Source organism: Lipotes vexillifer, unplaced genomic scaffold (genome assembly GCF_000442215.2).
Source record: "Lipotes vexillifer unplaced genomic scaffold, Lipotes_vexillifer_v1.1 scaffold525, whole genome shotgun sequence".
NCBI lineage: Eukaryota > Metazoa > Chordata > Mammalia > Artiodactyla > Lipotidae > Lipotes > Lipotes vexillifer.
This window is the reverse complement of record NW_006786891.1, coordinates 1,779,663-1,804,950: the sequence shown is the minus strand read 5'-3', so window position 1 is coordinate 1,804,950 and position 25,288 is coordinate 1,779,663. Positions and strand designations below refer to the sequence as shown.

At 35.9% G+C, this 25,288-nt stretch overlaps 1 protein-coding gene across 1 annotated transcript in view; it reads right to left on the bottom strand.

Moving 5' to 3' along the window:
- The window catches only part of FAF1 (Fas associated factor 1), a 514,789-nt gene that overhangs the window by 329,100 nt on the left and 160,401 nt on the right, over positions 1-25,288 (bottom strand). Inside the window, exon 3 of the mRNA XM_007459639.1 lies at positions 5,177-5,223. Within this exon, the coding sequence (XP_007459701.1) occupies positions 5,177-5,223 (47 nt within the window). The remainder of the gene's footprint in view (positions 1-5,176; positions 5,224-25,288) is intronic.

Sequence of the window (25,288 nt, the reverse complement as noted above, 5' to 3'; positions counted from 1 at the left end):
AAAAAAAAAAAAAAAAAAAAAAAAAAAAAAAAAAAGACTTAATGGTAAACTACAACCAATTTTTTAAAAAGGATAAGTCCACTGAGGATTCTAACTCTTCAGGAATGAATGTTTGAGATGTCCCACAAAGTAGAGAACCTTGACTATCTGAGGCACTGGCAGAGGGAATACAGAATAAATAGTGGAAGAAACTGGTAAATATCAACCATGGCTTTATGATCAGTAACAGAAACAAGGGCAGTAACAGCACACGTGTACACACATAGACACAGACAAAATTCTCTTCTTACAGTTTACACACTGATCCTATCAACGTAACCCTAGCAGTAACAACACCATAACAATGACACCCACTTTGTTTCAGCATCAACCACCGAAGTTAGCTTCTATTTTCTTTCAATACTTCGAAACAAGCCTCTGCATCCTGTCAGAAATACCAGTATCAGCTGAGCAGGACTTCTTTCTCATGTGTCTGGGGCCAAGTTCCTAAGGCCCTTCCTCTGAGCTCCAAAGTTCTGCTAACTTCAACCTCTCCCAAGCTCTTTCCTTTTTTCCTCCAGTATCAGGAGTAACCTTGTGCCCTTTGATGGTCAACAGGGGCCTCTTCTGGGCAGGTCTGTCCTAGAGCAGGCTTCCTGGAGTGGGTGTCATGGATCTGCCCCATACAGTCCCGGCTCTGCCCACCCTTCTCAGCTTTAAGTCTCCTCCTGCCCTAGGCTCCCTTCCTCATCGACCAGCAGAACCCACCCCCATGTGGGCCTGATGGTCCAGTTGTTTCCTGCAGTCATTATTGCTCTTTCAACCTACTATATATCTGTGTAACTCATTCCCTATATGAAATCCCCTCTTCTGTGAAAGAGGTGCTAGTGTGGTGCTTTTTTTCCCTTTACCAAACCCTAACTCTAGAAGATAGTTTAATATTTCTAATCAGAGCACACTCTTTGGTATGTTTCTCAGCCAGAAAGAGGATTTTTTTAAAGCTATCTCTTGAAATTTTTCTTATTAGCTATAATTACTCTATTTCGAGATCAACAAAAATAATGAATTTACATTAGTTTTTTTTACTAGCAATCAAAAAAGAAAAAAAAAGAGACAGAGAGAGAGGAAAAGAGATTACCAGTTAATGAAAGATCTTGTCAGTTGTGACTAATGTTCAGTGATATCCAAAGAGTGCAAAGGCATCCAAAACTGTTAACTCAAAAAAACTGTTTTTAAGATTTTTCATCTATGAAGACTACCATCCTATAATTTGACCTTCTCACTATTCTTTTCAAGTTAATCAATAATTTAAAAGAAAGAAAGAAAAAAAGACACTGGGTGGTAAGGCAAACTCTATGGAGAAATCTATTTTAGATCTAAACTTCAACTAAAGGAGTGTTTTTATCCTTGCTCAACTTTCCTCTACAAACCACACAGATCCTTGGAATACAGTGAACAAAGCAAAGTAAACAGAAACTCTGCACTTGTTTATTTCAATTTTTAAAAGTCCATCCCATGGTAAAACCTCTAGGTGCAAAAAAAATGTGTCTTAAAGATAAATTTGTCTCTAGAAAAAGATCAGATTTTTTTAAACGGGTGTCAGAAAAGACAATAAATAAAGACTAACTGGCCAAAATGGACATTTTCTAAGTCAGAAAACCTCAGCACTTATATATTCTGAAAACTATTATAATAACGCTCAAGATTTGAAAACAAACCTGTCTTCGCTAGGTTTCCTCAATGAATTAAACAATAGACAAAGAAATATACAGTATATCTGTCTGGATCATAAAATAAATGAGTTGATAAATACCACCCACTTAGTCAATGAGTAAAATTACACTATTAATTCATAAAATTTTTATAAAACATAGCATCTACTCTCTACTAATACAAGTAATTCATTAGTGCTCCTTTCTAACAATAGCTTTCTCCAAAAATATTTTTTTTAAAGGCTCTGGACAATATCCTGAATAAATAAAATATTACAAGATGTAGTAAATATACATACTTGATGTTTACTTATGACTAAATGAATGGTTTAGATTATGACTGCATATTTTTACACTTTATAAATATGCTGTATTAGCAATGTATTGTCTAGTGAAATAAGCCTTGGAAGATGAGACAGAAGACTTGCTTACTGACTCATCAACATAATGCTGCATCATCTGAGCCAAGTCACTTCATGCCTTGTTCTCTCTACCTGTAAAATGCCTTTACTTGCTTACAACTAAAATAATAACTGTTAAAACAAAGCTGTGGAAGAAATATGTTACATACGTGTATTAAATTTCAACTTCTTTACCCAAAGGAAAAAATTTTAAAAGTTGTGACATGCCTGGGTTACTGACCTTGAAGAGGACAGAGTGATGTAAAAGAAAGAGCATTGTTTTTAAAATGAGAAAATCCAGACTTCACCAACTACTATATTTGTGGCCTTCAGTGAATCTATAAATTCTCTAATCTTGAATTTCCTAATCTATGAAATATAAGCATTTATTTCTTATGGGTTTTAATGGGCATTAATATAGAAAACTATATCAAATACTTAGCACAGTGCCTTAAGTATTTAAAAAAGTTAGTTTCTTTGCCTTGAACTTATGGGCACGTTAAAAAAACAAATTCCCACTTTTGAATTCACATAAACATCTGATTTCAAGAAAAGCTATAAAGTGCAGAAATTAGGTTCTTCTCCCTCCAAAAATAATTCATATTTAAAAAAAATAACTCTTTTTGGTAGCTCTTTTCTCTGCTAAGGTATAAACTGACAAATTAAGAGTTAGTTGTTTTCACGTACTATAATCAACTTACTACAAATATCAAACACACAAAACAAAGATCCTTTTAAACTGCCTACATATACCATTCCTAGCATTGTGTCTTTCACTTTCAGTGTTAAATCTATGAGAAAGTACAAAGAGCCCTCTTTCCTTTCCTCTGGTCAGTAGACATACAAGAGTAATTTTCAGTTCTGTCAAATCCACAGTGATTTCAAAACTAAAGAACAAAGTTAGGAAGGAAATAGTTGAAAACTATTACTTTCTTTTGTGGACATATGATTCATTCCTTTAACAAGCAAACAAAACAAACAAAAATCCACTCTGATGAAAGTTAAACCCCAAATATCATAGTAACCTTATTAGAAATCAATTCCGTACTGAATCTCTAGCTATAAAATATATTAACCAGAAAGTATCTTCTGTGACAGGAGAGATGGGATGTTTCCAGGGATGAGGGAATTTCTACAGTTCACCCATAGCAAATACTATTAATTGTAAGATATATCCAATTATGTACTCAGAACCTAGCAGCTGAATCCACAACGGTTTAGCAAGCAAAAATTTTGGCACAAAAAGTGGAATAACATTTACTCAAGAATAAACTGGAGCCATATTTAGCAGTCTAAAACCTTCTAAACCAAGGAAAAAAATAATCTTGAAGGAAGTTTCTGTAATCATCTGGTTTGCTTTCTAGACAAGGGCTTCAATAGAATTGAATGCTTCTGAACCAAAAAAAAAAAAAAAAAAAAAAAAAACCCCCAAAAAACCAACACAGAAAAATTTGGTACAGACTCTGAAATCAGCCACATTTACTCTGGATGAAATTCTGACAGTTTTCAAAAAAGAAAAAGTGGAGAATAGGTCTGTTTATCATTGCTTTCACCTAAAAACCATTAATCACTAAGGGTGGTATAGGTACCAAACAGAATTTTTCTTCCTTTCTAAATATACACAGTTTCCTATACAGTACAGCACATTTTGCAGTTCATGGTAAATTTTTTGATGTTTTTGCAACAGCACTTTTCTTCCTTTCCAAAACAACCTCATTCGTAGTCTGCTGTTTCTGTTTGCCTCATCTGCACTTAGCAGATCATGCTTCAGTGACTTAGAAATCCCAGCCACCAAAATTCAAGCCAAAGTTTGAACTGCGGTCGGGGGTGGGGGGGGACGGCGGAGGGGGTCATATCAAGTAAAATAAATGTTTAAAAAAAAAAAAAAAAAAAAAAAAAAAAAAAAACCCCGAACAAACCAACACAGAAAAATTTGGTACAGACTCTGAAATCAGCCACATTTACTCTGGATGAAATTCTGACAGTTTTCAAAAAAGAAAAAGTGGAGAATAGGTCTGTTTATCATTGCTTTCACCTAAAAACCATTAATCACTAAGGGTGGTATAGGTACCAAACAGAATTTTTCTTCCTTTCTAAATATACACAGTTTCCTATACAGTACAGCACATTTTGCAGTTCATGGTAAATTTTTTGATGTTTTTGCAACAGCACTTTTCTTCCTTTCCAAAACAACCTCATTCGTAGTCTGCTGTTTCTGTTTGCCTCATCTGCACTTAGCAGATCATGCTTCAGTGACTTAGAAATCCCAGCCACCAAAATTCAAGCCAAAGTTTGAACTGCGGTCGGGGGTGGGGGGGGACGGCGGAGGGGGTCATATCAAGTAATTAAAACCACACTTCTAAGGGAGAATGGTTTTACCTCCTATGACTTTATAATGTGCTCTTTTAATCTAGAACCAGTCTCCAATTTTAAGAAAAGTTATGAATTTATTTTTAATTTAAGGAATTATTTGGTAACTACTATAGTTCTCTTGGCATCATCTTCCAATTTTACCTCTGGCAATGACACAAAACCAGGAAGACTATTCCACATATTAACACTGTATACTTCAGGTAAAACAGCTCAGTGCTCTGGGAAGTTTCATTATTAAGGACTTACTCAAATTGTTGCAAATTAACATAAATTTAACTTAGAAACCAAAGGGAGAAAAAAAAAAGAATCAGTAAGGTTGGAGATAAAGCCTGTATAGTTAGATGATAACCATGCTCTGGAGTTACTGAGACATGTCTCATTTTCTCACTACTAACAGTTTAAAGGATTCAGTTCCTTCCATCTTATGAATTAGAAGATGACCTTGAAAAGTTTCCTTAAAAATAAAATAAAATCACATTTAAAAGTGGTATCAACCAATCTGAAATAACATTATACAGTTAGACACTGGAGACTTTAGGAAATTAATATGACTAATAAAAATGTCTGAAAGAAGAATAACTGTATTAATGAACTTATACATCAAAGATCATCACAAAATGCTCTATCAAAAAAGTGAAACCAAAAAAATTAACAACTGTCTTTTTTGCTTTGCCAAATTCTCATTTTACTACTAAGTACCTTACAACATACCTTCTCAGAATGCCATTTTCTTGGGGTATTACACCATTGATAGCTGCCTGCAAACAAAAAACAGAGAAGACATTTAAAGAAACAGAAAAATGCTCAGGGGTGGAGTGGAGTAGGGTGGAAAACACTGTAAAGGAAAATAAGTATACTTTGAAAATTTAAACAAAATAATAAGTGTTTCCTTAGTGATAAAAAATATTCTCCATTAAACGTTTTTCTCCCTCGCTATAATAAAACTGTGTTTTAGATAATTTAAAAAACATACATTTGGCATCTAATATCCCCAAACCTTGAGTCATAAAAAGCTTAATTCCACAGTCCTCATTCAAGCAAAACACCCACAAAACCAAAGTTTAAGGGTGTTAGAACAAGTAAACTCAGTACCTTAAAGTAATCTTTTAACATTATTTCCTTCCTCAGATTGAGAGGAGCAAGATATAAAATCACAAATGAAAAATGCCAATAAGAATTTTAAAATTAGCTCAGGAATTAAATTCATTGTGTTGTGTTACAATCATTATTCTTATAGAAAAGAATACTTAGAAGGAAAAAAATGTATCAAAAGGTCTTTGATAAACAAACACACCACAATTACATCAGGTTACAAAAGGAGCAGGAGCATCCCTGGGGGAGTCTCCTTATATAAAACATTCCTGAAATTGGTCTCTAAGCTAACAAGTCACCAATTACCTAGAACATAGGTAAACACATTTGCCATGATTTGGACATTTTTGAAGGCTACTAAGCAAACAGGCTGTTACATCCTGGATTGTGGGTATGTCATTACAGGGTAATAGAGAAGATTCTCTGGAGGAAAAAAATGACTCTTCCAACTTTGCCTTTGCATCCTAACAACTTCTTCCCTCCCCTTTCCCATCCACATCCACATCAAAATGGGAGGGGGGGGAAGCTAACACTTGGATGTTTTATCAGCTGTATGGAGATCAACTGCAAAAAGGAGTTTGTGTATTTTGTGAAACATTAACTTAAATATTTGCCAGAGGTAGGTCAAGTTTACAAAGTTATACTGTTGAATGGAAACAACGTAGAGTGTAAGACACTTGCTATGAATTTTGAAAGTTTTAACACTCCACTGGCAAAAATCAAAGAAATCCACAGATTATTAGAGACAGTGGATACCATAGAACCCTGACAACTCTGGAGGCTCATAAATCCTTAGAGTCAAGGAAATGCTAAAATCAGTTTTCAAAGCGACAAATTCAATAGAAGCATCCCTGCCTGGTGCCAGGTCAATTATCCCTTTTCTGTTGACAGCAATGGGTCCACATACAAATATCCTCTTTGTTAAAAAATAGAAAATGGTCAGAGAATATTCTATGATGTTGGAAAAGAAACAAAATATCAGAGTTTGGAAAGATTTTGTTCAAATTTTCACTAGGGAATGCCAAGGTATAATGGAAAGAACACTAAGAATTTATAAAGTCCAAAATTTGAATCTAGATTCTCCCATTTATTACTTTGATGACCTTAGTATATATTCTATACTCACTGAACCTCCCTGAGCCTCAGTTTCCTCATCTGTATGAGTAAATACTACATTTACAGCCAAAATGGCCCTGCCTTTTTGTTCCTTAAAGGCATCAAATTTTTTGTTTACTTCTTAGGGCCTTTTAAGATACTGTATCTGCATGGAATGCCCTTTTCCCTATTCTTTGTCTGGCTGAATCTCAATCATCATAATTGATGTTTTTGTTAGATATACTTTTTCCAAAAATTCTTCTCCGAACAACACCCCCCTCCCCCGCCCCGCATAGGTTTACTCTCACAAAGAATCCTGTACTTTTTCTTCATAGCAATTGATAATTACTTATTTGGTGATTATTTGTTTTATGTCTGTCTTTCTCACTAGACTGTAGGCTCCATGATGGAAGAGATGATATCAATTTTGTTCACCACTTTATTCCCGCTGCCTGGCACAATGCCAGTACATAAAAGGCACTCAGTAATCATTTGCTAAATGAATGATGCTAGAGGAGTACAAAGAAAAGCAGCACAGTGGAGACTTGCTTAAGGCTCACAGAAAGCTTCCTGGATGAAATAATGTCTCAACTAAGACTGAAGGGTAAATGAAAAGTAGCAAGATAGGGAAGGGGGCAATACTATTCAGAAGGTACCACAACACACCTCCACTTTCTTTTTTAAATATTTATTTACTTATTTATTTTGGCTGTGCCATGTCTTAGTTGTGACATGCAGACTCTTAGTTGTGGACTCCTTAGTTGCAGCACGTGCACTCTTAGTTGCGGCATGCATGTGGGATCTAGTACCCCGACCAGGGATTGAACCCGGCCACCCTGCATTGGGAGCACATAGTCTTACCCACTGGACCACCAGGGAAGTCCCCACGCCTTCACTTTCAACGCTTTTCCTCTTCTAAGATCTTATATTATTTTAAATAATGTATTTGCTTTTGGATAGAATGTTAATCCCTGACCTCAACCTTACGTACATAATAAACTCTGTACATAAATAAGTAAAATGTAATTCAGAATGAAGATACAATAAAAGTATGATTTGCTAAAGAAATATAGGATAGGGAGAGTGTGTTTTGACTGTGAGGATTAAGGAAAGTTTCAGAAAAGGGGCAGCATTTGATATGGACACTAAATAATGGGTAGATGTAGAAGCAAAGGAAAATTTCAGATGAATTCAACTTTGAACAATGTTAACTTTGAGGTAATAGTAGGATATCATTTGTTGACTTCACAAATATGTACTGCAGTTGACCCTTTTGACCCTTGAACTACACAGGTTTGAACCGCACACAGGTCCGCTAATACTCGGTTTGTTGTTGTTTTCAATAAATACATTCGACAGTACAACACAATCCACAGTTAGCTAAATCCGAGGATGCAGAACCACTCAGAGACTTGAGCTTGAGCATCTGTGGATTTTGGTATCCCCAGGGGCACCTGGAAGAGATCCCTCACAGATACCGAGGAATGACTGTAATTGCCAACTATGTACCAGATATACTAATGGACATAACATAGCATGTCTTCTAGCATGGAAAAAAATCCATTCAACAATTAATTTTACTATGAGAAGTTCAGGTAATATCCAAAAGGAGACAAAAAAGTAATTTTAAAAATCAGGGCTAGATTAAGTAAAACACCTGCTTATTTGAAGCCCTAGAAATACTTTAATTCCCTCCCCCCCTTTACTCTCTGGTGAAGAAAAGTGAGACAAAGAATCTTGGGGAATTCATATATGTAAAAAAAAGAGAAGAGAAAGCTAAAAACAAAACAAAACAACAAAAATGGAAGGGTTAGATAGGAGGGGAAGGACCAGGAATATGTCACAGAGAGGCAATGAAGGTACTATAAGGAGGGATTAGACAAAATAAAAAATGTGAAAATAGTCTAATATAATGAGGCCTAAGAAGAGACTGTGAGACATATTTGAAAACAGTTTTAGCAAAAACTATATCATAAAAGGCTAAGCAATACAAGGGAAATAAGAAAGTAAGTAAAACTGATTCTTGAAACAATATGAAAAGTATAAAGATAGGACCTACAAGAAGAATGGCTATGATAAGTTTTTGTTTGCCTTTTTTTTTTTTTTTTTTTAAAGAATAGTGATTTCTTGAGTTCAAAGAGAATTCATGGAAAGGGAAACAATAAAGACTCAAGAAATAAAGGGTACAATTAAAAGTTTGGTTCAACAAACTTACCAAAGGCCTATTCATTGCCAGGCACCATGCTAGACTTTGGGTATGCCTGGTACCTGATCTAGGGCTCAGGAGAGCACAGATAGAGGGGATACCTTTAGAAAAGAGATTAGATTTAGAAAAACCTAGATTATAGGCTAGAAATGATACTGATCACATAAGAACCACATATCATTTGCTAAATGTAAATAATCCCATTGCTAATTTGTTTTTATTTTTCTTTCTAGGCTAGGAAGATATTATATCCCTCATTCTATAAACAGGAATATAATAATAGGGAATGATTAAATATTTGGCCAAAGAACCAGAGAATAAACACAATATTTCTATTTCTGGGACCGACTCAAACACACTACAGTGGATCTTCAGCAGACTGCAACATATTTAAAAAACAGTATCTTGCCTTGACCTAGTTTATGGTAGTATGAAAATCCACTTTGGTATAACTATTATTGCTTTTATGCTAATTATTTCCATGACATTTTTAATCAGTTAATTTACCACAATTAGAATCCCAGCCTCTAAGTTCTCTTTAGCAAAACTTGACAACACCCTCTGAATCGTCATTTCTCAGAGTCCACTGGAAGACATGTGAGGTATGTTTAAAGTATAGTGGAAGTCAAGATCAGAGGTGGCTGTGAGAAATATTCTTATCTTCAGCCTTAACAGAAGGAGAAAACCATGACACTCGTGGTGGGCTTCAGACCTTTTGGGAGAAGGGAAATGGCAAACTGGTAGATTATAAAACTACAGCATCCTAAATAAATAAATTTTGAAAACTACAGCATCTAATATAAATCATCCCCTACGCATATAGAAAATCTTGCCTTTGGTCTTTTTATATTTTTAAACAAATGACCCCTGAAGAAAATGCCAATGAGATTTCTTGAGAGGGGAGGGAGATGAGACAGGGATGTACAGACAGCATCCAAAAACTTCAGTGATAACTTCTGAGTAAAGGAGTTGTAGTAACAATAAAGGTAGCTAACATTATATAGTTTTTACTAGGTGCTATGATTCTCTAGGTGCTTTACTCATATTAGATCATTTAACTCTCATATTACCCCCTCATTTTACAAATGAGGACACCAAGAAAACACAGTGAGAAATCGTGACAACACTGGGTAGGCAAAAGATGAAAGAAAAAAATGATGAATTTCAAAATTTGCTCTTTGAAAGATACCTCTAAGAAAATGAAAAGGTAAAAAGTATTTGCTATGTATAAATGTCCAAGAGGGATTTATATTCAGAATATAAAAAGAATTCTTATAAATGAATAAGATGACAAGTCAGTAAGAAAATGGGCAAAAGATTTGAACAGAAACTTCTCAAAGAAAGATATATGAATAGCCAATAAGCATATAAAAAGCTGTTCACATTAAATAGTCATCATAGAAATGCAAATTAAAACCATGATAAGAGACCACCACATACCTATTAAAATGGCTAAAATTAAATAGGATGATACAAGTTTTGGCAATAACATTGAACAACAGGAAGTCTCATATATTGTACAATCATTTTCAAAACTGTTTTATATATAAAGGTAAACATATAACCTAGCAATATTACTTTTAAGTATTTATCTAAAAGAAATAAAAACATATTCCCCAAAGACTTGTATACTAATATTCATGGCAGCTTTAATCACAATACCCAATAACTAGAAGCAGCCCAAATGCCCAACAACAGGTAAATGTTGTTTTGGGTGTACCACAGTGTCTGGGTGCAATGGAACACTACTCAGCAATAAAAAGGAACATACTACAGATACATTCAACTACATGGGTACATCTCAAAAACATTATGCTAAATGAATGAAGTCAGACACGAGAAAATACTATATGATTTTGGGTATGTGAAACTCTAGGAAAGACCATTTTAATCTCTAGTTAAAGAAGGCAGATAGAGGATTCCTTAGGTTAGTGGGGAATGATACGGAAGGGACAATAGGGAAATTTAGGGATAATGACTGTGGTGGTGGTAGTAATGTAGGTATTTACGTCTGTTGAAACTCATCAAATTGTACACCTAAAATGGGTTCACTTTATTATCAATAAAGTTAATTTTTAAAAAGAGAACCACAAAGAAATCCACTTCAAACACACTAAAATGGCTGAAATTAAAAAGACTAGCACCACCAAATGATGGTGAGGATTTGGAGGACTAGAACTCTCACACACTGCTGATGGGAACGTAAAATGGCACAACTACTTTGGAAACAGTTTGACGGTTTTATATAAAGTTAAACAAACACTTAACATATAGTACCACACTTCAACTCTGAGGAATTTACCCAAGAGAAATAAAAACGCCAAATAAAAACACCAAAGACTAGTATACAAATATTCATAGCCACTTTATTCATAATACCAAAACACTAGATACAACCAAAATATCCATCAACCAATGAATAAACAAGACTGTGGCATACTCACACAAAGGACTGCTATTCAATAATAAAAATGAACTTCTGATACATGCAACAATATGGATAAACCTCAAATATTATGTTGAGTAAACAATGCCAGACACAAAAGATTGCATAGTATATGATTCCATTTATATGAAGTTTTAGAACAGACAAAACTACCAAAATGTGGCAATATAAATCAGACCAATGATTCCCTGCAGCACCGTTGAGGGTTACTGACAGGAAAAGAGAACAAATTTTCTAATATGATGGAAATCTTGAAGGGAGGGGAACTGGATACACAATGTATACATACACAATGTGTACATTTATCAAAACTCAGAGTTGTATACAATTAAAATCTGTATACATATATAAATTAGTCATTGACAAAGTTGATTTAACAAAATAACATTAAAACTCCGGTTTAATTCAGTTTCATGAAACACTAGAAAAATGCAATCTCAGATGCATATATTGTCCCATTAGCTATTATTGTGCCCCATCTGTGGTTTGTACCAGCCCATCATCACTTCCCTCTTTCCTTTTGATACAGATCATGTGTTTCTTTCGGAGAACTACTACTCCTGCCTCATCCCATGAGATACTGAAAATATATTAATCATGGTGACTCAATCTAGACCAATCAGGCTCCCCTGGGAATGTGGCTCTTGAACGAGTGACTAACTAGTTGAAGATGTGTCCTGACAACGGTGCTCAGTGATAAGTTTCTGACAGAGCAACTCGGTTTACTGGTTTTCCTAAGACTTGGTTTGGTTGTTCAAGCTTTCTTTCAAATGTGTGAGCTTCTCAGCAACCTTCCAATAAACCCTGCTTCCTATCCTCCCTCCCAAATTCTACTTTGTATTCAAAGACTGATAAACCGAGATTAGATGAGGTTACATGACAAACTCAATACAATACACAGACCACCATTTTTCCAGTCTTCAACAATTATGTCATAGCATTATCATTAACGTAATTCTTATAGCAGTCTCCTCAGCTGGTCAATCTCTAAATTAATTACTGATCGCAAATCAGTGAAACTAAACACTTAATACATTTCAAATATAAGAATTTATAAACAAGTAGAAAAAGAAAACCTGTTAAATTTTAAAATTTATAAAAATAGAAATGATAAATACATTTTCATTATATATAATCATATATATATATATATTATTACCAGAAAGAATAGTATAGGCAGCTCCGCATGTTCCACATGTTTAGAAAGCCTGTGAACCAGAATAATTATGATTATAATATTAGCATTGTTTCTATCTCTTGAAAATATTTAAAGTATAGAAAAATGCTTTCTAAATTAGTGCACTTTTGTTTAATTTGAAATCATTACTCTATGGTATGTCAGATTTCAAGTATTTTCAAAATATCTAAATAATAGGTGTCAAACCCACAAAGTACTAGTATTTTAGCATTTACAACTCTGATCTTGCCATCAAGTGAATTCTTCCAACAAAATCCAGGCTTTCTCTTCTCCATAATCAAGGCAGTGTTTTAGACACTGGAGGGAATACAAGGATGACAAGACACATTCCTCCCAGGTTGAACAGTTACAGAAACAATTTCAATCCAGCATGAGAAACAGTATGGGATCACAAAGGAAGGAATGCCTACTGTGGACTAGTAGAGCTCAAGACCCAGACTTGAATCATTTTCTCCAAGAAAATTTAACTGACTCACACCACCTTTTTCTCAATGACTTTTCATTGTGTTGTACTGACACAGCAATCATTCATCTTATTCATGCATTCGAATACTGCATTCATTCATTCATTCTACCATTATAACCCATTCAACAAATATTTAATTACTAACCTGGAACTATTCTAAGTACTGAGGAAAAAACAGTTGTGAATAAGACAGAATCATCCTCCTCTCATGTTTTTACCATAAATTGGGTCAATGAGAAATTCTGAAAGAGACCATCATCTTACAGCTGTGAATTGTGGAATTTTCACCTTTGACCTTGTACGGGGAAAGAACGCTCCACAGTCTACTACAACTCTACTTCATTTCTGACACCATATGTGTGGGTTTTCCACACATCAAGCAATTCTGTAACACCAGGTAGGTGTCCTTGTAACTTAACTCAATTCTGACACTATCTTCCTAGAGATAGAATCAGATCCCACAAGTTAAGGGCTCAGTCCCACAAGACAGTTCCTACTTCAGATGCTAATTGCAAATTCAGGCTGTCACCTGTGCTTCTGACCAACCAGCTATAAATCGGAGATTTCCACAACCCTCTCCCCAATTCGATTAATTTGCTAGACTGGCTCATAGAACTCAGGAAAACATTTTACTTACTAGATTATCAGCTTATTATAAAAGGATATAACTCAAGAGCAGCCAGATGGAAGAGATGAATAGGGCGAGGTATGTGGGAAGGGGCACGGAGCTTCATGCTCTCTCCAGGCATGCCACCCTCCTATGTGTTCACCAGCCCAGAAGTTCCCCCAACCTGTACTACTGGTATTTTTACAAATGCTTCAACATGTAGGCATGATCGATCATTAACTCAATCTCCAGCCCCCTCCCCTTCCTAGAGGATAGGAGGTGGAACTGAAATTTCCAAGCTTCTAATCATGGCTTGGTCTTTCTGGTGGCCCTTTTCTGACTGGCCCCTTTCCTGAAGTTATTCATAAGCCCAAGAGTCTCCTCATTAAAACAAAAGACACACCTATCACCCAGGAAGTTCCAAGGGATCTGGGAGCTCTTTGTCAGGAACCAGGGTCAAAGACCAAATATTAAAACAAAAAATGCTACTCTTATCACTTAGGAAATTACAAGGGTTTTAGAAGCTCTGTGCCAGGAACCAGGACAGACCAATATAAATCTCTATTACTTCACAAACCTCATTAACATGATGTTAATGAAGTGAGCTATGAGAAAGAGATCTATTTTAGGATGAAAATTTCCCCAGCTACAGATGTGACGGGGCAAAGAAACAATAAATTTAAGTGTCCACACTAAAGAAAGACCATGAGATTATGGCTGGAAGCCAATGAGGCCCCCAAAAGATGCTTAATACCATTTCCCCCTCTTTCTTTCTGGGCAGAAAGGAAAATCATTTTTCATAAATAATTATTTAATTTTTCATATCTGTAACAGACCATTTCTAACAATCTACTATATTTAAATTTTTCTAAATGTACCTTCAAATTCCTATTTTCCAAATACATTAATCACTATGATACTCTTCTCTAAATTTTTCTCAAGTACTCTACTGTGTGACTCCAAAGCTGATGACTCTTTCCTCCATTTATTATGGACTTCAATAGAGAAATATATAAGATACTCTAAAGGCAAAAAAGTGGAAGTAATGTGAATGTTCGGAGAAAAGCTGGGAAGAATGGATGATATTTGAATCAAGTATTAAAACAAGGCTCTTCTACGGAAAAGAAATTTGACTGAGAGCATTCAGGAAGAGATTTTTTTTTTAAGTGCACTGTATGAATCTACCCAGGAAGCTAAAAGTAGTTCTGTGTGGCTTCAGCAATGGTTTGCATCAGGAAGCAGTGAGAGGCCGGCTGGAAAATTAAGTAAGAGTTAGATTATGAGAGGCAGGATTAAGGCATTAAAAGTTTTACTTAATCTGAAGATAATGGGGAGGCAACTGCTGCAACTCAAATTTGCCTTTTAGGAAAATCATTTGGGTAGCACTGCGAGGTGTGAATTGAAAAGGGAAAAAATGCTGGAAATGATGTCCAGGCTTCTGACTTGGGTGACTGCTCCTGCCCCAGTCCTCTCAATCATTAAAAATGGCATGCAATTCTAATGATTCCATTGCTCAAGTCAAAAATCATGTAGTCATCCTCAATTCTTTTCTTTCTCACATACTCCACATCCAATCTATGAGGAATTCTTTATTCTATGTCCAAAATGTAGAATCTCACCAACCTTCTCTGCTTCCACCCTGGTCTAAATCATCAACTTTCCTCTGGAGTAGTATTCCAATAGTCTCCAAACATCCTTGCCCCACACACTTGCTGCCTATTCACATAGCAGCCAGCATGATGCTTATAAATGTCAAGCCAAATAAAACCCTTTTCCTACTCAAAATACTCTTATGCCTTCCCATATCATCAGAATCGAAGTCAAAGTCCTTATTCTGACCTTATAAGACTACATATTCTGGCTCCAGCTCGCTCTCTCTCTCTCTCTCTCTCTCTCTCTCTCTCTCTCTCTCTCTGACATCATCTTCTACTAACCCCGCTGAGTTGTTCTGGTTTCCTTACAATTTCCTGCACAAGCCAAGCATGCTCCCACATTAAACTCCTTAACTTATTCTTCCCTTTGTCTGGAATGCTATTCCTTTAGATATCCACATACCTCACTCCCTCACTTCAGTCAGGTTTCTACTCAACGGTCATCTCAGAGAGGCTTTCCTTAACCCTACTGTCTCCTTGTTTGTTATCTGTCTTCCCTGACCAGAATATAAGCTCCAAATAACTTTATTTTGTTCACCGATGTGCCCTCATCATAAACAAAAGGGCCTAGTACCTAGGTGGTGTGAGTTAGTATACACTGAATACACAAGTGAATAAATGAAAATGCCATAGAACATGAGCAAAGGAACAGGCTGGGGAGGATAGGGAGGTTTGAGCCTTCCAGTTCTAGGCATGTTGATTTTAAAGTACACATGGGACATTCACACAGGGATGTCCAACAGATTGTTAAGAATCTTAAAATGTGTGAGTTCGAGATACAGAGTTTGGAGTCATGAGTCATTCACTTTAAACATATTTGGGGAAAAACAGAACTACCAAATGATCTAGCAATCTCACTTCTAGTTATAATCTAAAATAATTGAAATCAGGGTCTCAAAAAAGATATTTGTATACTTATGTTCACAGCAACATTATTCACAATAACTAAGAGGTAGAAGCAACCCAAATGTCCAGCAATGGTAATGGATTTAAACAAAAGTGGTACATATAAACAGTGGAATATTATGCAGCCTTAAAAAGGAAGGAAATATTGTCACGGGCTACTGTATGGATAAACTGTGAGAACACTGTGCTAAGTGAAATAAGCCAGCCAAAAAATAACAAATACTGTATGATTCCACTTATATAAGGTACCTAGAGTGATCAAATTCATGGAAACTGAAAGTACATAGAATGGTGGTTACCAAGAGCTGGGGGTCAGAGGGGGGCTTATAGTTTAATGGGTACAGAGTTTCAGTTTTGCACAATGAAAAAGTTCTAGAGATCTGTTTCTCAACAATGTATATATATTTAACGCTATTGAACTGCATACTTAAAAGTGGTTAAGATGGTATATATTATGTGTCTTATATCTCAATAGTGTTTTTTAAAAGTATTTGCAAAAGTCTTAGGCGTGGACTGAGTTTACCCAAAATGAGAGGTAGCGTGAACAAAGGAAAGCCTTCACTGATGGAACCTTTGGAATGCCAACATTTATGTAGCATGTAGGAAAAATCAGAGAAAATATTAAACAGAAGTATCAGAGAAGTAGAAGGAGATATATATGGGCACCTGAACTTCAATACAAACCTCAGTTACAGTTACATATATGCATCAACCAAGTTGTTAATACTTAAATGTTGGCCTTAGAGAATCCACCAGGTATGATAATTTATTGCCATTAATAGAAAACAGATAAAAGGCAGATGGCATGCAAATGCTAATTTTTATATATTCATTTTATTTTATTTTTATTTTATTTAGTTATTTATTTTTTGGCCGTGTGGCATGTGGGATCTTAGTTCCCAGACCAGGGATCGAACCTGGGCACCCTGCACTGGAAGCATGAAGTCCTAACCACTGGACCACCAGGGAAGTCCCTATATATTAATTTTATATCTTTGTTTTTAAGCAAAGAAAAAAACTACAGCAACAATTCATATTCAGTATTTAGTTCTCTATGACCTATGATCTACTATAATTTAACTAGATCAATTAAGGGAATTTCTATGTTCTGTAGTTTAAGTCTGTTTTCAAATCCCGGTTCTACTATATATATATTACCTGTGTGACTTTCGTCATGTTAACTTGACTACTCTAAGATTTAGTTTCCCATCTATAAAGTGGAGGTAATAATACCAACTTATTTCATATGGCTGTTATAAGGATTAAATGAGATAATACAAGAAAAGTACTCTGCAAATGTTAGCCACCATAATTATCCATCCCCGTTACATGGTGTTTTTGTTTTAATCAGTTTTGTTATGTGCTGTACATTAGTGGTGCATAAATATCTGCCTCACGCTGGGCTAGAAATCCAGATATATAAAGTCCTGCTCCCAATGATCCAAATTCAGATGGTCTGAAATGAGGCCCAGAAATCTTCCCCCACAACACACAAACTCCTCAAGTGATTCTGATGTACAACGAAGTTTGAGAACAACTATAGAGAGTTTATAGCACACATTTTAGAGACCCATATAAAGTCTGTTAGTCTGCCATTACATACAGAATCTATTATTTCCCCCTGAACCCTTTATTATTTTGGAAGTTACTTAATGTCTAAAGGCATAGGTTCTTCATAAACTCACTCACATGTTGTTAAATATGCTAAGTGAGGGCTCTTGAGCCAGAAAGCTGTATATCCCAGCCCCATCATTTACTAGTTGCATAATCTTTAGAAAGTCACTTAACGTCTCTCTGCCTCAGTTCTCTCATCAGTAAAATGCAGGGTGATAACAGTACTTGCACACTGGGTTTTTATGAAACTTGTTAACATATATAAAATGCTTAAATGGTGTTCAATACACAGTAACATACCCAATAAAGGTGAGCTGCTTTTATTGTAACTGTTGTCATACTGAGATCTACCCTTGTTTGAAATCACAAATAGTTTTTAATCACAAAATTTTGAAGGCAAGGAAAGGACACTACTTAAAAATAGAAAATTTTCCACTCATAACACTTACCAATTGTAGACAACTTATTTCTGGAGATGTTTCCTCTCTCTCTTCACTATTTAAATAATGGTCTACCATCATCAACATACTCTAACAGTTAGAGATAAGATGATCAGACTAAAGTAGAAGCAAGTAGTTTAATATCCCCTACAACTAACCCTAAACTCAAATTTCTTTTTATTACTCTTGCTGTTTACTTTTACAATAGAAAAGAATTCCAATTGGTAATCCTGTAACAGGTCCTAATAGCAAATATTTGGTTTTAATAAGTGCTAATTTGATTTTTTTTTCAGGGGAAGAAAACAGAAAGCAAAACAATTTAAGAAATATAACCATTCCACAATTTGTTTTTAGTCTAGTGCAAAAAAAGTTCACTGAATCTTTCCAAGCAGATATCACTATCAAAATAGCCTAACATGCAGAATCAAGACTGGTGCAAACCAAATTAAAGACAAAGCAATACGAGACAGATCCTAAGACTACTAATGGTACCTGAGAGCCTCACCCTTGTCAAATAAATATCTACAGATGAAAAAACAAATAGCAAACTGGGAGAACCACATAGCTAAGATCAAAACGAACTGACAACCAAGATCTCATTTACTAAAACCAAAATGCAAGAAAGGTAGTTTCTGGTACAGTCACTTACTTTCTTTCCCTGGATTCTTTACTCTTCCTTAGGCAAGTACTTCCTTAGGATGGTACTTAGACTCTGGTCAGCATCACATAAAGGCCTACACAACCTCTCTCTCTTCCACCTATTATAAAATAACTGCCTTCTGCTCTATCCAATAGCTGTGGGAAGAGGAAGGGAGAAATCCACTAATCTGCCTTTTCTAGATTCAACTGGCAAGCTAAAACACAAAAGAAACAGAAATGTCTGAAGGTTAGCCATTTGAAGGCTTTATGGAGGTAGACATCCTGCAGCATTCAAGGGAAGACGTTTAGTTGGTTGAGCAAAGCCAACAAACCAGATATGCTTTATATTATAAGCAGCAACATAAGGAAAACACTTTTCCTGGTTACCAGCAGTCCTGAATACAGCTACCTCTATTTTGAGCCTGATGTTCATCTAAAAATCAATTTAATTCATTTAAGTAGATTGCAGTTACTCTGTGCAAAGAATTGTGCTAGATATTGCAGATAAAAAACGGGCAAGACAGCCCAAACCTTGGGAAACCAGGAGGAGAAATAAGAATACAGCATTAAGAAGAATATATAAAGTGTCACTAGCTTAATAAATGGCAACTCCATTCTTCCAGTTGGTCCAACCAAAAACCTCAGAGTTATCCTTGACTGTCTCTTTCTCTCACTATTCCCTCTTTCCCCACTCATTAACAAATTCTGATTGCTGAAATGTTAAAACACATTCAGATTCTGATCACATTTCACTGCTATCACTCTGGTCCAAGTCTCCATCTTCTCTCTCCTCCATTATTATAACAGCCTCCTAGTTGATTTCCCGGCTTTGCCCTTGCTCACCTTCAGTGTATTCTTATTTAATAGTGAAGTTATTAGATCATGTCAATGCTCTACTCAAAATCTTCCACTGATATTTTCTCTAGTATAAAAAGACAACATCCTTAAGATTCCTTATTCCCTCCCTCACTCCCCTAATCTTTCTAACTTCTCCTCCTCCTCCTTTCCTGAGCCATACTTGTCTCCCTGACGTTCCTGGAAAAATGTCAGGCCTGATTTCTTACGTAAGGATTTTTGTGGTCACTATTCCCCCTGCCTGAAACGTTCTTGCCCCCAGATACATGGCTCACTTGCTAATTCCCTTCCTCCAAGTCTTTATCTGTCACCTGTCCACCTTTTCTAAAAAATTGCAGACCACCACCCAACATACTTCATATCCTTCTTCCCTGTTTTGTTTTTTTCCTTAGCATTATCATTCTCTGATACATTATATAATGTTACTTACTTATATTATTTACTGTCTGTCCCCCATTAGGAAAATATAAGCTCCGTCATGGCAGGGAGTCTTATCTGTTTTGGTTAACTGTTATTTTCCTAGCACTTTGCATATAGTAAATGCTCAATAAATATTTTCCAGTGAATTTATGAATGAAAGTGTTAAGTGAATAAATCTGCATTATTAGATGTCTTTTGGGACATTAAGAGGAATGAAGAGGAAAGGGAGCATCTGACATGTGCAAGGCATTATGTAAAGTAATTACACATCATTACCTATCTCATTTAATCCTCACTCTATGAAGCAAGCATGTTAACAGATGAGGAAAATGACATTCTGGAAAATTAAGAGACTGATCCAAAATCACACACGGTAGCATTCAAACTCAGGCCTCTCTGAGTCCAAAAAGTCCTGCTCTTTTCATCACAGAGCAAGTTGGGGCCTATATTTCTTGACAACATAGAGGAAAGGGTGTACTTTGAGTATCAGATCAACACAATACAAATTTCTATAATACACTAGCAATACTAATATTGTCTATAGTTCCTTGGGTCACTAAGTCTATTTTAGGAACTGAGAAATCAACCCACCTCTGATCTGTGTCTATGTGGAAGAAGGGAAGGTGACAGCTGAGTTGGAGGGCGAGGTGGGGGGGGGGCGGGGGGGGGCTGACTACTACCACCAATATGATTATTCCTAGAAATCTCTGAATTCCTGAGGCTATAGAACATCTTCTAGACTAGTGCTACCCAACAGAACTTTCTGCAGTGATGGAAATATTCTGTATCAGCACTTATGATATTGTAGCCATGATCTAGCCTTACAGAGCTACTGATCACTTGAAGTATGGCCAGTGTGACCAAGGATTGAATTATAATTTAATAATTAACATAATTATTAAATTATTCATTTAAACTTAAATACCTACATGGGGTTAGTAGCTTCTGCGTTGAACAGCATTGTACTAGACTCTCCATTCCACTTCAATCACCTCCTTCACCTTACTCACTAGCTCACTTGTAATACTTTGATCAATTTTAGATGATGACACTGAATATAGGGCAAAATTCTTTTCCCAAAACTATCCCAAAGAAAAGAGGAAACTGCCCTATAGTTGAGTCTTTACAGTATTTTATTTTTGAAGAAAAAAAACTCTTTAGAAAAGACACAGAGCCTAAAACAACTTCAGACAATACTGGTTTTGGACACTGAAAACAGGTTACCAAATGGAGTCAGTTAAAAAGAATGGCAGAAATTCAACAGATTTCATATTTATTTAGCGGGGCGGGGGGGGCAGGTATTAGCTCACAGTTAAAACTTTAGATGTCATTATAAATAAGCCCATTAAAGATTACTTGAAAGGGTTTCATTGTAAAGATCATGAATAGCAAATGAGTTCTTGTGGCTTGAGATTAAAATTCCCAGAAAAAGTACCATATCCAGATTTTTTAAGCACTCTATCTCAAATCACTTAAGCAAAAATTAAGATCACGTGCACTGGAAAACTGAGAGACTATTTCCAGTAATGAGGAAGACACGAACATTTAAAATGCATGTGAAAGGTTTGAATAACGTTTCACTAAATGAGTATTTTTAAAAAGCAATATTTCTAAAGTAACAGTTTATATTATCTAACTTAAAATATGTATGTATAACTTAACAAGCTAAACTTAATGACTATTTCATATACAAGCTTTAAAAAGTTTATATATTCAGGCTAACCAAAATATTTTTATTGGGACTTCGCTGGTGGCACAGTGGTTAAGAATCTGCCTGCCAATGCAGGGGACACGGGATCGAGCCCTGGTCCCGAAAATCCCACATACCGCAGAGCAACTAAGCCCATGAGCCACAACTACTGAAGCCCATGCACCTGGAGCCCATGCTCCGCAACAAGAGAAGCCACTGCAATGAGAAGCCCACACAACACGATGAAAGAGTACACCTTCAGTGTATTCTTATTTAATAGTGAAGTTATTAGATCATGTCAATGCTCTACTCAAAATCTTCCACTGATATTTTCTCTAGTATAAAAAGACAACATCCTTAAGATTCCTTATTCCCTCCCTCACTCCCCTAATCTTTCTAACTTCTCCTCCTCCTCCTTTCCTGAGCCATACTTGTCTCCCTGACGTTCCTGGAAAAATGTCAGGCCTGATTTCTTACGTAAGGATTTTTGTGGTCACTATTCCCCCTGCCTGAAACGTTCTTGCCCCCAGATACATGGCTCACTTGCTAATTCCCTTCCTCCAAGTCTTTATCTGTCACCTGTCCACCTTTTCTAAAAAATTGCAGACCACCACCCAACATACTTCATATCCTTCTTCCCTGTTTTGTTTTTTTCCTTAGCATTATCATTCTCTGATACATTATATAATGTTACTTACTTATATTATTTACTGTCTGTCCCCCATTAGGAAAATATAAGCTCCGTCATGGCAGGGAGTCTTATCTGTTTTGGTTAACTGTTATTTTCCTAGCACTTTGCATATAGTAAATGCTCAATAAATATTTTCCAGTGAATTTATGAATGAAAGTGTTAAGTGAATAAATCTGCATTATTAGATGTCTTTTGGGACATTAAGAGGAATGAAGAGGAAAGGGAGCATCTGACATGTGCAAGGCATTATGTAAAGTAATTACACATCATTACCTATCTCATTTAATCCTCACTCTATGAAGCAAGCATGTTAACAGATGAGGAAAATGACATTCTGGAAAATTAAGAGACTGATCCAAAATCACACACGGTAGCATTCAAACTCAGGCCTCTCTGAGTCCAAAAAGTCCTGCTCTTTTCATCACAGAGCAAGTTGGGGCCTATATTTCTTGACAACATAGAGGAAAGGGTGTACTTTGAGTATCAGATCAACACAATACAAATTTCTATAATACACTAGCAATACTAATATTGTCTATAGTTCCTTGGGTCACTAAGTCTATTTTAGGAACTGAGAAATCAACCCACCTCTGATCTGTGTCTATGTGGAAGAAGGGAAGGTGACAGCTGAGTTGGAGGGCGAGGTGGGGGGGGGGCGGGAGGGGGCTGACTACTACCACCAATATGATTATTCCTAGAAATCTCTGAATTCCTGAGGCTATAGAACATCTTCTAGACTAGTGCTACCCAACAGAACTTTCTGCAGTGATGGAAATATTCTGTATCAGCACTTATGATATTGTAGCCATGATCTAGCCTTACAGAGCTACTGATCACTTGAAGTATGGCCAGTGTGACCAAGGATTGAATTATAATTTAATAATTAACATAATTATTAAATTATTCATTTAAACTTAAATACCTACATGGGGTTAGTAGCTTCTGCGTTGAACAGCATTGTACTAGACTCTCCATTCCACTTCAATCACCTCCTTCACCTTACTCACTAGCTCACTTGTAATACTTTGATCAATTTTAGATGATGACACTGAATATAGGGCAAAATTCTTTTCCCAAAACTATCCCAAAGAAAAGAGGAAACTGCCCTATAGTTGAGTCTTTACAGTATTTTATTTTTGAAGAAAAAAAACTCTTTAGAAAAGACACAGAGCCTAAAACAACTTCAGACAATACTGGTTTTGGACACTGAAAACAGGTTACCAAATGGAGTCAGTTAAAAAGAATGGCAGAAATTCAACAGATTTCATATTTATTTAGCGGGGCGGGGGGGGCAGGTATTAGCTCACAGTTAAAACTTTAGATGTCATTATAAATAAGCCCATTAAAGATTACTTGAAAGGGTTTCATTGTAAAGATCATGAATAGCAAATGAGTTCTTGTGGCTTGAGATTAAAATTCCCAGAAAAAGTACCATATCCAGATTTTTTAAGCACTCTATCTCAAATCACTTAAGCAAAAATTAAGATCACGTGCACTGGAAAACTGAGAGACTATTTCCAGTAATGAGGAAGACACGAACATTTAAAATGCATGTGAAAGGTTTGAATAACGTTTCACTAAATGAGTATTTTTAAAAAGCAATATTTCTAAAGTAACAGTTTATATTATCTAACTTAAAATATGTATGTATAACTTAACAAGCTAAACTTAATGACTATTTCATATACAAGCTTTAAAAAGTTTATATATTCAGGCTAACCAAAATATTTTTATTGGGACTTCGCTGGTGGCACAGTGGTTAAGAATCTGCCTGCCAATGCAGGGGACACGGGATCGAGCCCTGGTCCCGAAAATCCCACATACCGCAGAGCAACTAAGCCCATGAGCCACAACTACTGAAGCCCATGCACCTGGAGCCCATGCTCCGCAACAAGAGAAGCCACTGCAATGAGAAGCCCACACAACACGATGAAAGAGTAGCCCCTGCTTGCTGCAACTAGAGAAAGCCCACGTGCAGCAACGAAGACCCAATGCAGCCATAAATAAATAAATAAATAAATTTAAAAATATTTTTATTATCTTATCATTGGGAAAATGAGAATCATCTCATACTCAGACATATACAATAAACCCTCATGATTTATTTTAAAAGAAGCTAAGCTCATCCACTTCAGTCAATAGCCATGAGGCCCAATGCAAGTCTCTATCCCATACCCTGGGCATTCTCAATCATTCTCACACTCTCTCAATTTTTATTGCCAAAATCTATTTGAAGACAGTTATTTTATGGGCGTTCACTTAGCACATATTATACTTTGCCTTATAATGTTAATCCTTTTTCTCCCAGCTATGTGTTTTGTATCCTCAATTAGAGTCTAAGCTCCCATAGGCAAGAACAATGTATTACTTCTTCGCATTCATCATAGCACTTAGAGCTGATTGATTTTCTAAAAGATAGGAAAGCTGTGTATCCAGTGCTCCAAATATACTAAAGAATGACCAAACAAAACTGTCTTCAATCTATTATACAACAGATCTGCAGGACAATTACCTCAAGCTCAGTAAATCTGACCAATTTGTACAAGGAAAGCACTACTAAAATCCAGGGTCTTTCCAATCCCAATTCCTAATTGCTGATCCTCTATTGACTGATTACCATCTTATTTGCACACTTTAAATAATAGTACTCAGAAATCAAAGTGCTAAAGGAGTACAGATCATTAAGTTGGTTATATTTTTTCCTTTTTTAGTCCTATAAACTAAAAAGTAAGCTCCCTTCGTAACTTTATGTAACTGAAAGTAATATGCAACTTAATGCTCTGCTTACTTCCACCTAGACGAAAAA